Genomic DNA, 14,934 nt, shown 5'->3' with positions numbered 1-14,934 from the left:
ATGAATAGAAATGATTCGGTTGACTGTTTTATGTGTGGATTAATTGTCGGAGTAGAGGACCTTGTACCATTTCAGGTAAAATAACAACTCAATGTTTATATCACAGGACAAATTAGCTGGCAACAGCAAACTAGCTAAATAGGACAAATTAGCTAGCAAGTGCAAGCTAGCTAGCTAAATTGTCATAAATGTTTAATGATTTTCGACCTGTCCCCAAATTACTGTAATTGGTTCAGAGTTTGTTTTGATATTCAACCTGCGTGTCGATCGCGTTTGGTGTGGGAGGACAGAACACCACTCGCGCAGCCGGTTTGGCTTTCATGTTAGTCCTGTATTGGTGCTTTGCCTGTTTGATGGTTCATCGGAGGGCATAGCGTGATTTTTTATAAGCTTCCGGGTTAAGCGGTAGCTCCTTGAAAGCGGTAGCTCTAGCCTTTAGCTCAGTGCGTATGTTGCCTGTAATCCATGGCTTCTGGTTGGGGAATGTACGTATGGTCACTGTGGGGATGACGTCATCGACGCACTTATTGATGAAGCCAAAGACTGATGTGGTGTACTCCTCAATGCCATCGGAGTAATCCCAGGAACATATTCCAGTCTGTGATAGCAAAACAGTCCTGAAGCTTAGCATCTGCTTCATATGACCACTTTATTATTGATCTCGTCACTGGTGCTTCCTGCTTTAATTGTTGCTTCTAAGCAGGAATCAGAAGGATAGAATGATGGTCAGATTTGCCAAATGGAGGGCGAGGGAGAGCTTTGTATGTGTCTCTGTGTGTGGAGTATAGGTGGTCCAGAGTTTTTTTCACTCTGGTTGCACATTTAACATGCTGATAGAAATTTGGTAAAATGGATTTAAGTTTCCCTGCATTAAAGTCCCCAGGTACTAGGAGCGTCAACTCTGGGTTTGCTTATGGCGGAATACAGGTCATTCAAATTTAAATAAAAAACATCTGTCTTCTTCTCCGGCGCCATCTTAACCCAACAGTAAGTGGTTTGTAAGGAATCAGTGGCTAACTGCAAGCAATGCAAAGCAATCTTTAGCTTGATTTCAATGGAGTGGCTGTGTGTGTTTTTTTTCAGGGTTCCCACCATAAATCCAGAGAATGCCAGACTTTGATGACAAAGTTTGATGATAAAATTTGCTCACAAAGTAAAGTCCAAAAATGTCTGGTATGCTGCTGTATAAATGATGTAATATGCAAGGGAGATATGTATACTGTAGATCACTGACGTCATCATGATACAATTTTTCCAGAGTTCCCAGTTGTCCTGAAAGCACCATATATCCAGAGAATACCAGACTTTGATGACAAAATTTGCCCATGAAGGATCGCCGCGCCACCTTCCTGTTCAAGTGGGCACAGCACAATAAGGTGAATCCAAAATAGTCTGGTATGCTGCTGTTTAAATTATGTAATATGCCAGGGAGATATGTATACTGTAGCTAAGAAGGTAGTAAGTGTATGTTGTGTAGTAAGCTGTTATTTGCCCATGTGCCTCACCTTAATAATTTGGCCTATTTGTAACAACGCAGGATTGTAAACACATCGTTCGTGGCCGGTGTGCTTACTTTATAACTTTTTTTGTGTATAGTTTTGACAATGCTACTGATAGTAGTGGTGGCACTTGGCCTACACACAAATTCATCACACACAACATTCTATAATAGAATAGTGTTATTTGAAGTGTTTCTTTTTTGACATCAAAGACCCAAACGGCGTTCAATGTGCCTCACCCTAGTAGTTTGGTCTATTTTCACCTCTTTATTTCACCTACCGTTCAGACTTGGTGGTGCACATGGAGCCTATAACCTGTTTTAGAGAAATGTAATCATTGAATATTGTAAGAGCTCTCATTGTCTATATGCCCCCTATTTATCCTATGGTTCTGACTTGTTGTTCAGGGAGAACACTGTTTTAAGAGCTTTCATTGTCTATATGCCCCCTTTATTTATCCTATGGTTCTGACTTGGTGTAGAGGGAGAACACTGCAAGAACGACCCGTGTTCTGAATTCTATCAATGTACATTTCAAAATTGCTGAACAAATAGTTATATTCACCACGTCCGTCGTCGTTCGCTCATTAATGTCTTAATCAAAATGACGTATTGCCTCTTAGCCGCTTGTCGTCCCCTTATGACATAGTTTGTATCTCAATTGTCAGTAGAAAACAATTTTGTTTAATAAGCAAGACAGCCATATCAGCTATGTATTTTTTTAAAGGCAGTAAATGAGGCTGAATAAACTGTTTCGCTGCCGGACAAGGCTCAGCTGAAAGCCAGGTGTAGCAGTGGTAAGGTGTTTGGACTGCTGTTTATGTAGGTCCTAACAGTTTGTGGCCACCGTTTCTCACCATTATAGTGCAATTCATGTATTGTTTAGTGTTGTGTTGTGTAGTGGCTTGCTGACATGCATCCCACATTTCTCTGGGTTTCCCCCCCAAGATTAACATGCTAAAATCACCACTGTATAACATCAAGATGCAGGGAGGGAGGGAAAGAGAGAATTACCCTGTTAACAAAGTTAGCTAGTTTGGTTTGAAGACCCATCTGCACCATTTAAGACAAAGACCTCAGTTAATAATGTTAGGCATCTTCAGCTATCCTCAGTTAATGTTAAGCATCTTCAGCTATCCTCAGTGAATGTTAAGCATCTTCAGCTATCCTCAGTTAATGTTAAGCATCTTCAGCTATCCTCAGTGAATGTTAAGCATCTTCAGCTATCCTCAGTTAATGTTAAGCATCTTCAGCTATCCTCAGTGAATGTTAAGCATCTTCAGCTATCCTCAGTTAATGTTAAGCATCTTCAGCTATCCTCAGTGAATGTTAAGCATCTTCAGCCATCCTCAGTTAATGTTAAGCATCTTCAGCTATCCTCAGTTAATGTTAGGCATCTTCAGCTATCCTCAGTTAAGGTTAAGCATCTTCAGCTATCCTCAGTTAATGTTAGGCATCTTCAGCTATCCTCAGTGAATGTTAAGCATCTTCAGCTATCCTCAGTTAATGTTAAGCATCTTCAGCTATCCTCAGTTAATGTTAAGCATCTTCAGCTATCCTAAGTTAAAGGCACAGTCAAGTTAGTGTATGTAAACTTGTGACCCACTGGAATTGTGATGCAGTGAATTATAAGTGAAATGATCTGTCTGTAAACAATTGTTTGAAAAATTACTTGTGTCATGCACAAAGTAGAATTCCTAACCGACTTAAGGAGCATTATCTTGACATCATCCGGTGTGTGTGTGTGTGTGTGTGTGTGTGTGTGTACCTTTACAGGGTAGAGGGCCATGAGAACAGCAAAGCTGCTAAGGTGGGAACAGGAACACACGGTGTATGTAGCGTTAGATGTGACTTTGGTACAGCCACGACTTGACCACGCCCCGTCCTTTAAATGGACACGCCAGAACACACAGGTATAGTTCATTTCTGATGACTCTGCCCTCACCTGGGTTGGGGGGGGAGAGAGAGAGGCTAAGCACTTCTTAGAGAAATGTTTCTTCATTTCAGAAGGCAGCAAGAGTGTCAATATGTTAGGCCATCCTGATTATGTTAGGCCATTGTGATTATGTTAGGCCATTGTGATTATGTTAGGCCATTGTGATTATGTTAGGCCATCGTGATTATGTTAGGCCATCGTGATTATGTTAGGCCATTGTGATTATGTTAGGCCATCGTGATTATGTTAGGCCATTGTGATTATGTTAGGCCATCGTGATTATGTTAGGCCATCGTGATTATGTTAGGCCATTGTGATTATGTTAGGCCATCGTGATTATGTTAGGCCATCGTGATTATGTTAGGCCATCGTGATTGTTTTGCCATCGTGATTATGTTAGGCCATCGTGATTATGTTAGGCCATCGTGATTATGTTAGGCCATCGTGATTATGTTAGGCCATCCTGATTATGTTAGGCCATTGTGATTATGTTAGGCCATCGTGATTATGTTAGGCCATCGTGATTATGTTAGGCCATCGTGATTATGTTAGGCCATCGTGATTATGTTAGGCCATCGTGATTATGTTAGGCCATCGTGATTATGTTAGGCCATCGTGATTATGTTAGGCCATTGTGATTATGTTAGGCCATCGTGATTATGTTAGGCCATCGTGATTATGTTAGGCCATCGTGATTGTTAGGCCATCGTGATTATGTTAGGCCATCGTGATTATGTTAGGCCATCCTGATTATGTTAGGCCATCCTGATTATGTTAGGCCATCGTGATTATGTTAGGCCATCGTGATTATGTTTTGCCATCGTGATTATGTTAGGCCATCGTGATTATGTTATGCCATCGTGATTATGTTAGGCCATCCTGATTATGTTAGGCCATCGTGATTATGTTAGGCCATCGTGATTATGTTAGGCCATCGTGATTATGTTAGGCCATCGTGATTATGTTAGGCCATCGTGATTATGTTAGGCCATCGTGATTATGTTAGGCCATCGTGATTATGTTAGGCCATCCTGATTATGTTAGGCCATCGTGATTATGTTAGGCCATCGTGATTATGTTAGGCCATCGTGATTATGTTAGGCCATCGTGATTATGTTAGGCCATCGTGATTATGTTAGGCCATCGTGATTGTTTTGCCATCGTGATTATGTTAGGCCATCGTGATTATGTTAGGCCATCGTGATTATGTTAGGCCATCGTGATTATGTTAGGCCATCGTGATTATGTTAGGCCATCGTGATTATGTTAGGCCATCGTGATTATGTTAGGCCATCGTGATTATGTTAGGCCATCGTGATTATGTTAGGCCATCGTGATTATGTTAGGCCATCGTGATTATGTTAGGCCATCGTGATTATGTTAGGCCATCGTGATTATGTTAGGCCATCGTGATTATGTTAGGCCATCGTGATTATGTTAGGCCATCGTGATTATGTTAGGCCATTGTCAGGATAAAGTCCTAGCTGTAGACGTACGATTATAATATACTATAATATTTACATACATCATATATTAACATCAGCTATTATAATATACTATAATATTTACATACATCATATATTAACATCAGCTATTATAATATACTATAATATTTACATACATCATATATTAACATCAGCTATTATAATATACTATAATATTTACATACATCATATATTAACATCAGCTATTATAATATTATTAAGTGATACCTGTAGATGTTTGAAGGTGAGGATGACAGGCTTGGTGAGTTGGTCTGTTGCTGGGTTACTGACAAAAGCTGTTACCACCTTGGAACTGATCTGGTAGTTAGGCTTTGACGCCGTGTCTGTGTCTGTGTCTGTGTCTGTGTCTGTGTCTGTGTCAGTGAGGTTTTGGAAGGAGTTGTTGACATATCTCTCCACTGTCTTGTAACACACCAACCCAGCCAGAGTCAAACCTGTGAAGCACAGAAAGAAACAAGTTACCAGAATGTCTTGTACCTTTCCCAGAATTCTCAGATTTTTCAGGTTTCCTGGTTGGAAGATTCCAGGAATAAAGAGGGAATAAACAGAATATCCAGAATCCAAGATTTCTGGGCAACATTGGTAGTTTTGGAAAGTTATTGGTACTAAAAGTTAGAGTACTTAGTGTTGATGGAATTTATATGTTTAAATGAATGATTAGAATATTCCACCCTGAAACCATATAATTGTATGAAATTGATGAGAATCATGAAATTATTCTAATGATGTGTGTAGTTTTAGTCAGTAAAATTATATATCTGTGAGTGTAGTTTTAGTCAGAATTAGGGTAAAACAATATATCTGTACAATATGTCTTTATAGTATCTTAAAACACAGACTGTCTGAGCCAAATTCGGTGCCAACCTGACTAGAGATTTGGGAGAGGACGGGGAGTACGTCTCAATGTCTCAAGGTCTACCGAATCTCTGTCAGTTGGGTAGTGAGACAGTATGTGTGTAGGATACATTCTGTTTGTGTGTGAATGTATGTGCGTAAGGAGTCTGTTTGTGTGTGAAAGTATGTGCGTAACGAGTCTGTTTGTGTGTGAAAGTACGTGCGTAAGGAGTCTGTTTGTGTGTGAAAGTATGTGCGTAAGGAGTCTGTTTGTGTGTGTTGTATGTGCGTAAGGATCCAGTATAAAATGAATGGTTTTGTACAACGAACCAGTGCTCTCGTGAATAAACATTTTGACTATTTTAGCTGGGCCTCCGTCTGTTTCATTCAACCAGGATCTTACAAATTCGGGGTTGCAGACCGAGTAGTTTAATTGAATTGGATTACGAGAACATAATTCTCGTAACAATTTGGTCCTTCGAGCCGGATCTCAATACCTGCCTCTGTCGTCCCAAGGAACTGCTGAAAACCGTGCACGGGCTCCAGGATCCAGGATCCGTAAGACAAAGACCTGACCTCTGAATTGAGGGTTTATTTCAGGCAAGTGGTGAACTGGTACACAACAAGGGTGGTGACGAGATCTTTATTCACAAATTTGGGGGGAATGATTTAAGATATCTTTGACTTGATGTTCTAAATACTTAGAATATATCAATAATAGGAGCTTGGTTATTCTAAATAGATTCACTAGGAGGCTTTTACTGTGTGTATTAACCAAAATCGATTGAGGGAACAGGTCCGCAATGACCTGAGGTACATGTGCACTACCATAAATAAAAATAGCTTAATAATTGAGGTCTGTGAGGAATGGCCGAGATGATGGTGATGATGGTGATGATGATGATGAAGAGTAGCCTACCTGGGTACGTCCCGTTGCCAGTGGCTGTCTCCCAGCTGGTGTCCAGTCGAGCGTTGTCATTGGCCAGGCTGATTGGCCCAATGGGCGGAGTCTGTCCCCTCCTCACTGCAATCTCAGCCTCTGTGTACAAGGACAAGGTAAAAGGTGAAGGAGGATGTGTGTGAGTGTGTTCAGTAGTGTATGTGCGTTCATGTGTGTGTGTGTGTGTGTGTGTTTGTGTGTGCATGTTCGTGTGTGTGTGTGTGTGTGTGTGTGTGTGCATGTTTGTGTGTGTGTGTGTGTGTGTGTGTTCAGGAGTGTGTGTGTGTTACCTGTGTGGTCTGTTTCCATGGTGGTGTGGTTGTCTCTGAGCTGCGGCGCTATGAGCTTCATGGCGTCCTCCACAGCGCCGAGCAACCTACTCACCTCACGGCTGTTGCTTAGGATACCTTGAGACAGGAAACTGTCTATCTGCGTGAAGACATTCTACACACAGGAAGTAGAAACAGGAAACAGGAAGTGAGTGAACGAGGTGTTTTGCACCGATTGCACCGTGTGGGTGTGCGTGTGTGTGTGTGTGTGTGTGTGTGGTTTACCTTCAGTAACCCATCTCCAGTCAGTCTCCCTCCGGCTGCGTCCCCAGAGTTATTTAAAGCCAAACAGCTGTTCCTCATCAGAGACAGGAGACCAGCTAAACCTGGGACATTCTGAGAGAGAGGAGAAGTTCATTGACTTCATGTGAGTAAAAACATTTATAGCAGGACATATATTGTAGTGTCAGAAGAGAGTTCTTGAAAGTATTAATTAAAACACAGGTGTCTGGGTTTAGAACTCACCTGTCCAGGAGTCTCATCCCCTTTAAACTGGTCACAGGTTAGTACTGAAGGAAACACAAAACACTGCCATCACACCTGGATCGACACTACACAGCACAACACAACACAACATAACACAACAGGACACAACACAACACTACACAACACAACACGACACAACATAACATAACACAACACAACAGGACACAACACAATCACACCTGGATCGACACTACACAGCACAACACAACACAACATAACATAACACAACAGGACACAACACAACACAACACAACATAACATAACACAACAGGACACAACACAATCACACCTGGATCGACACTACACAGCACAACACAACACAACATAACATAACACAACAGGACACAACACAACACAACACAACATAACACAACAGGACACAACACAACACAACACAACATAACATAACACAACAGGACACAACACAATCACACCTGGATCGACACAACACAGCACAACACAACACAACACAACATAACAGGACACAACAGGACACAACACAATCACACCTGGATCGACACAACACAGCACAACATAACACAACACAACATAACAGAACACAACAGGACACAACACAATCACACCTGGATCGACACTACACAGCACAACACAACACAACATAACACAACAGGACACAACACAACACAACACAACATAACATAACACAACAGGACACAACACAATCACACCTGGATCGACACAACACAGCACAACATAACACAACACAACATAACAGAACACAACAGGACACAACACAACACAACACAACATAACATAACATAACACAACAGGACACAACACAATCACACCTGGATCGACACTACACAGCACAACACAACACAACACAACAGGACACAACACAACACAACACAACACAACACAACAGGACACAACACAATCACACCTGGATCGACACTACACAGCACAACACAACACAACACAACATAACACAACAGGACACAACACAATCACACCTACGCAACTAAACAATCCCACCTGCACAACAACACAAACACAATGACAAATAACACACCTGTGTCTTTTCTGCACCACAACAACACAAACACAATGACAAATAACACACCTGTGTCTTTTCTGCACCACAACAACACAAACACAATGACAAATAACACACCTGTGTCTTTTCTGCACCACAACAACACAAACACAATGACAAATAACATACCTGTGTCTTTTCTGCACCACAACAACACAAACACAATGACAAATAACACACCTGTGTCTTTTCTGCACCACAACAACACAAACACAATGACAGATAACACACCTGTGTCTTTTCTGCACCACAACAACACAAACACAATGACAAATAACACACCTGTGTATTTTCTGCACCACAACAACAATGTATGTGTATCTTCATACTAGGCAAGTCAGATAACCCACAAGACATGCCACCAGAGGTCTCTTCACAATACCCAAGTCCAGAACAGACAACAGGAAACACACAGTACTACATAGAGCCATGACTACATGGAAATCTCTTCCAAATCAAGTAAGTTTAAAAAATGGATAAAAATTATGGAACAGTGGGGACTGTGAAGCAACACAAACATAAGCACAAACACGATAACAGACATGCACACACACACATGATAACAGACATGCACACACGCACACATGGTAACAGACATGCACACACACACACATGATAACAGACATGCATACACACACACATGATAACTGGAACTGGAACTAATGGGGATCCTTAATAAATACAAATACAACACAAACCACACCACACCACGATACAACAACACTACACACCACAACACACACCACAACACACCACGATACAACAACACTACACACCACAACACACACCACAACACACCACGATACAACAACACTACACACCACAACACACACCACAACACACCACGATACAACAACACTACACACCACAACACACACCACAACACACCACGATACAACAACACTACACACCACAACACACACCACAACACACCACGATACAACAACACTACACACCACAACACACACCACAACACACCACGATACAACAACACTACACACCACAACACACACCACAACACACCACGATACAACAACACTACACACCACAACACACACCACAACACACCACGATACAACAACACTACACACCACAACACACCACGATACAACAACACTACACACCACAACACACACCATAACACACCACGATACAACAACACTACACACCACAACACACACCACAACACACCACAACACAACAACACTACACACCACAACACACCACGATACAACAACACTACACACCACAACACACACCACAACACACCACGATACAATAACACTACACACCACAACACACCACGATACAACAACACTACACACCACAACACACACCACAACACACCACGATACAACAACACTACACACCACAACACACCACGATACAACAACACTACACACCACAACACACACCACAACACACCACGATACAACAACACTACACACCACAACACACACCACAACACACCACGATACAACAACACTACACACCACAACACACACCACAACACACCAAGATACAACAACACTACACACCACAACACACACCACAACACACCACGATACAACAACACTACACACCACACCACAACACACAACACAATACAACAATACAACACACCACAATACAACAACACTACACACCACACACCACACACCACACCACACACCACACACCACACACCACACCACACACCACACACCCCAACACAACACACCACAACACACCACAATACAACAACACTACACACCACAACAACACTACACAACACACACCACAATACAACAACACTACACAACACACACCACAATACAACAACACTACATAACACACACCTCAATACAACAACACTACACACCACACACCACAACAACACAACACACCACAACAACACTACACAACACACACCACAACACACACCACAACACTACACACCACAATACAACACAACAACACAACACACCACAACACAACACACACCACAATACACACCACACCACAATACACACCACAACAACACTACACACCACAACACACACCCCAACACAACACAACACCATACCACAACAACACACCACCACACACCCCAACACAACACCATACCACAACAACACAACACACCACACCACAATAGTAGATCCAAGTTGTTGCCATGGGTAACCATGTTAACCATCAGATACCAACTAACTAAGATATAAATGAAGACATGAGACAGAGAGGAAGTTGAGGTGGAGATTAAAACACCCAGAAACCCACAGCACACCAGTCATGAAATGTTTCCATGGTAACCATCCTAGGACACATCCCAAATGACAACCTATTATATAGTGCTCTATGGGCCCTGGTCTAATGTAGTGCACTATACAGGGAATAGGGCCCTGGTCTAATGTAGTGCACTATATAGGGAAAGGGGTGTCATTTTGGCCTCAGCACTACAAAGAGGAAGCTGCCAGTGGAATAACGGTATCTACAGCAGCAGAGGAAAGTCCCTACTGTAATATAAGCACCACACTCAGATCAGTTTACATAGTCCCATACTGATCACCATTATCCAGGCTTACACAGTAAAACTGAACCTAGACCTGTCCTTATGAGGTGGTTTGCAGTGGCACAACTGTAACCTCTGTTTGAGGAAGTAGCATGGGGATCAGTGAGGGTAGTGACCTCTCTAACAGTCTAGTTCAGGGGGTCAAACTCATTTTTCCAAGTGTGCCGCATTTGGCTTCAACGAGGTCCAGAGGACTGCACTTAAAATTGGATATATTCCCTCGGCGTCCAATTATCCAAAATATCCATTGATTTTGGAATTTTAGATGCTCACTGACTGTCTAGCTTTCATTTGGATGACAGTTATTGTGATTGTGAAATACAGGAAAAGGAGGACCGAGCACGCCCCCATTCGCATCGACGGGTCTGTAGTGGAGCAGGTTGAGAGCTTCAAGTTCCTTGGTGTTCACATCACCAACAAACTATCATGGTCCAAACACAACAAGACAGTGGTGAAGAGGGCACGACAACGCCTATTGCCCCCCCAGGAGACTGAAATGGGTCCTCAGATCCTCAAAAAGTTCTACATCTGCACCATTGAAAGGTTGCATCACTGCCTGGTATGGCAACTGCTCGGCCTCCGACCGCAAGGTACTACAGAAGGTAGTGCGTACGGCCCAGTACATCATCGGGGCCAGGCTTCCTGCCATCCAGGACCTCTATACCAGGCGGTGTCAGAGGAAGGCCCTAAAACTTGTCGAAGACTCCAGCCAACCTAGTCATAGGTTGTTCTCTCTGCTACCGAACAGCAAGCGGTACCGGAGCACCAAGTCTAGGTCCAAGAGTCTAAACAGCTTCTAACCCCAAACCATAAGACTCGTGAACAGCTATTCAAATTGACTATTTGCATTGCCCCCCTCCCTTTCTCCTTTACACTGCTGCTACTCTCTGTTTATTATTGATGCAGAGTCACTTTAACTCTACCTACATGTACATATTACCTCAATTACCTCAACAAACCGGTGCCCCCGCACATTGACTCTGTACCGGTACCACCTGTATATAGCCTCCACATTGACTCTGTACCGGTACCACCTGTATATAGCCTCCACATTGACTCTGTACCGGTACCCTCTGTATATAGCCTCCACATTGACTCTGTACCGGTACCCCCTGTATAAAGCCTCCACATTGACTCTGTACTGGTACCCCCTGTATATAGCCTCCACATTGACTCTGTACCGGTACCACCTGTATATAGCCTCCACATTGACTCTGTACCGGTACCCTCTGTATATAGCCTCCACATTGACTCTGTACCGGTACCACCTGTATATAGCCTCCACATTGACTCTGTAGTGGTACCCCCTGTATATAGCCTCCACATTGACTCTGTACCGGTACCCCCTGTATATAGCCTCCACATTGACTCTGTACTGGTACCTCCTGTATATAGCCTCCACATTGACTCTGTACTTGTACCACCTGTATATAACCTCCACATTGACTCTGTACTGGTACCTCCTGTATATAGCCTCCACATTGACTCTGTACTGGTACCCCCTGTATATAGCCTCCACATTGACTCTGTACTGGTACCCCCTGTATATAGCCTCCACATTGACTCTGTACTGGTACCCCCTGTATATAGCCTCCACATTGACTCTGTACTGGTACCCCCTGTATATAGCCTCCACATTGACTCTGTACTGGTACCACCTGTATATAGCCTCCACATTGACTCTGTACTGGTACCCCCTGTATATAGCCTCCACATTGACTCTGTACCGGTACCACCTGTATATAGCCTCCACATTGACTCTGTACTGGTACCCCCTGTATATAGCCTCCACATTGACTCTGTACTGGTACCCCCTGTATATAGCCTCCACATTGACTCTGTACTGGTACCCCCTGTATATAGCCTCCACATTGACTCTGTACTGGTACCCCCTGTATATAGCCTCCACATTGACTCTGTACTGGTACCCCCTGTATATAGCCTCCACATTGACTCAGTACTGGTACCCCCTGTATATAGCCTCCACATTGACTCTGTACTGGTACCCCCTGTATATAGCCTCCACATTGACTCAGTACTGGTACCCCCTGTATATAGCCTCCACATTGACTCTGTACTGGTACCCCCTGTATATAGTCTCACCATTGACTCAGTACTGGTACCCCCTGTATATAGCCTCCACATTGACTCTGTACTGGTACCCCCTGTATATAGCCTCCACATTGACTCAGTACTGGTACCCCCTGTATATAGCCTCCACATTGACTCTGTACTGGTACCCCCTGTATATAGCCTCCACATTGACTCTGTACTGGTACCCCCTTCTATTTAGCCTCCACATTGACTCTGTACTGGTACCCCCTGTATATAGCCTCCACATTGACTCTGTACTGGTACCCCCTGTATATAGCCTCCACATTGACTCTGTACTGGTACCCCCTTCTATTTAGCCTCCACATTGACTCTGTACTGGTACCCCCTGTATATAGCCTCCACATTGACTCTGTACTGGTACCCCCTGTATATAGCCTCCACATTGACTCTGTACTGGTACCCCCTGTATATAGCCTCCACATTGACTCTGTACTGGTACCCCCTGTATATAGCCTCCACATTGACTCTGTACTGGTACCCCCTGTATATAGCCTCCACATTGACTCTGTACTGGTACCCCCTGTATATAGCCTCCACATTGACTCTGTACTGGTACCCCTGTATATAACCTCCACATTGACTCTGTACTGGTACCCCCTGTATATAGCCTCCACATTGACTCTGTACTGGTACCCCCTGTATATAGCCTCCACATTGACTCTGTACTGGTACCCCCTGTATATAGCCTCCACATTGACTCTGTACTGGTACCCCCTTCTATTTAGCCTCACTACTGTTATTTTACTGCTGCTCTTTAATTGATATATTCTTTTCTTTTTAGATAAGTAATCTATTTTTTTACTTATTTGTCTTAAAACTGCATTGTTGGTTAAAGACTTGTCAGTCAGCATTTCACTGTAAGGTCTACTACACCTGTTGTATTCGGCGCATTTGACAAATAACATTTGATTTGATTTGAGTTAACAACTGGACAGATGAGAGAGAACATACATGTAGGTCCATTATCAATTCAACACGGTTAAGTTTTAGTCATTTAAATGTTGACTGAGATCGTTTAATGAGCCGTATGTTTGACTCCCCTGGTCTAGACAGCCTTTTGGTGATGTGTGGTTATGTTGGTAAAGCATTGCCAAGGGTTGTGGGTACGAGTCCCGTTGCGGCCACACTTGTGAAAATGTATCCACTCCCCTTGCTGTAAGTCGCTTTTGAATAAAAGTGTCTTTTAGACGGCGTATGTTATGTTATGTTAGATATAGATGTATGTAATGTTATGTTATGTTAGATATAGATGTATGTAATGTTATGTTATGTTAGATATAGATATAGATGTATGTAATGTTATGTTATGTTAGATATAGATGTATGTAATGTTATGTTATGTTAGATATAGATGTATGTAATGTAATGTTATGTTAGATATAGATGTATGTAATGTTATGTTATGTTAGATATAGATGTATGTAATGTTATGTTATATTAGATATAGATATAGATGTATGTAATGTTATGTTATGTTAGATATAGATGTATGTAATGTTATGTTATGTTAGATATAGATGTATGTAATGTTATGTTATGTTAGATATAGATGTATGTAATGTTATGTTATATTAGATATAGATATAGATGTATGTAATGTTATGTTATGTTAGATATAGATGTATGTAATGTTATGTTATGTTAGATATAGATGTATGTAATGTAATGTTATGTTAGATATAG

The 14,934-nt window shown here is 42.3% G+C and overlaps 1 protein-coding gene across 10 annotated transcripts in view; it reads right to left on the bottom strand.

Annotated features, from left to right (window-relative positions):
* The window catches only part of LOC110518032 (adhesion G protein-coupled receptor E5), a 135,044-nt gene that overhangs the window by 24,795 nt on the left and 95,315 nt on the right, over positions 1 to 14,934 (bottom strand). For all 10 annotated transcript variants that reach the window (XM_036948886.1, XM_036948890.1, XM_036948892.1 and 7 more), the window contains 6 exons: positions 7,508 to 7,551; positions 7,268 to 7,378; positions 7,004 to 7,157; positions 6,693 to 6,812; positions 5,147 to 5,373; positions 3,267 to 3,443 (listed from right to left, as the gene is read on the bottom strand). In XM_036948886.1, the coding sequence (XP_036804781.1) occupies positions 3,267 to 3,443; positions 5,147 to 5,373; positions 6,693 to 6,812; positions 7,004 to 7,157; positions 7,268 to 7,378; positions 7,508 to 7,551 (833 nt within the window). The remainder of the gene's footprint in view (positions 1 to 3,266; positions 3,444 to 5,146; positions 5,374 to 6,692; positions 6,813 to 7,003; positions 7,158 to 7,267; positions 7,379 to 7,507; positions 7,552 to 14,934) is intronic.

This window comes from Oncorhynchus mykiss, chromosome 17, assembly GCF_013265735.2.
Source record: "Oncorhynchus mykiss isolate Arlee chromosome 17, USDA_OmykA_1.1, whole genome shotgun sequence".
Classification (NCBI taxonomy): domain Eukaryota; kingdom Metazoa; phylum Chordata; class Actinopteri; order Salmoniformes; family Salmonidae; genus Oncorhynchus; species Oncorhynchus mykiss.
Note: the sequence above shows the minus strand (reverse complement) of the source record. Positions and strands in the feature narration are given on the sequence as shown.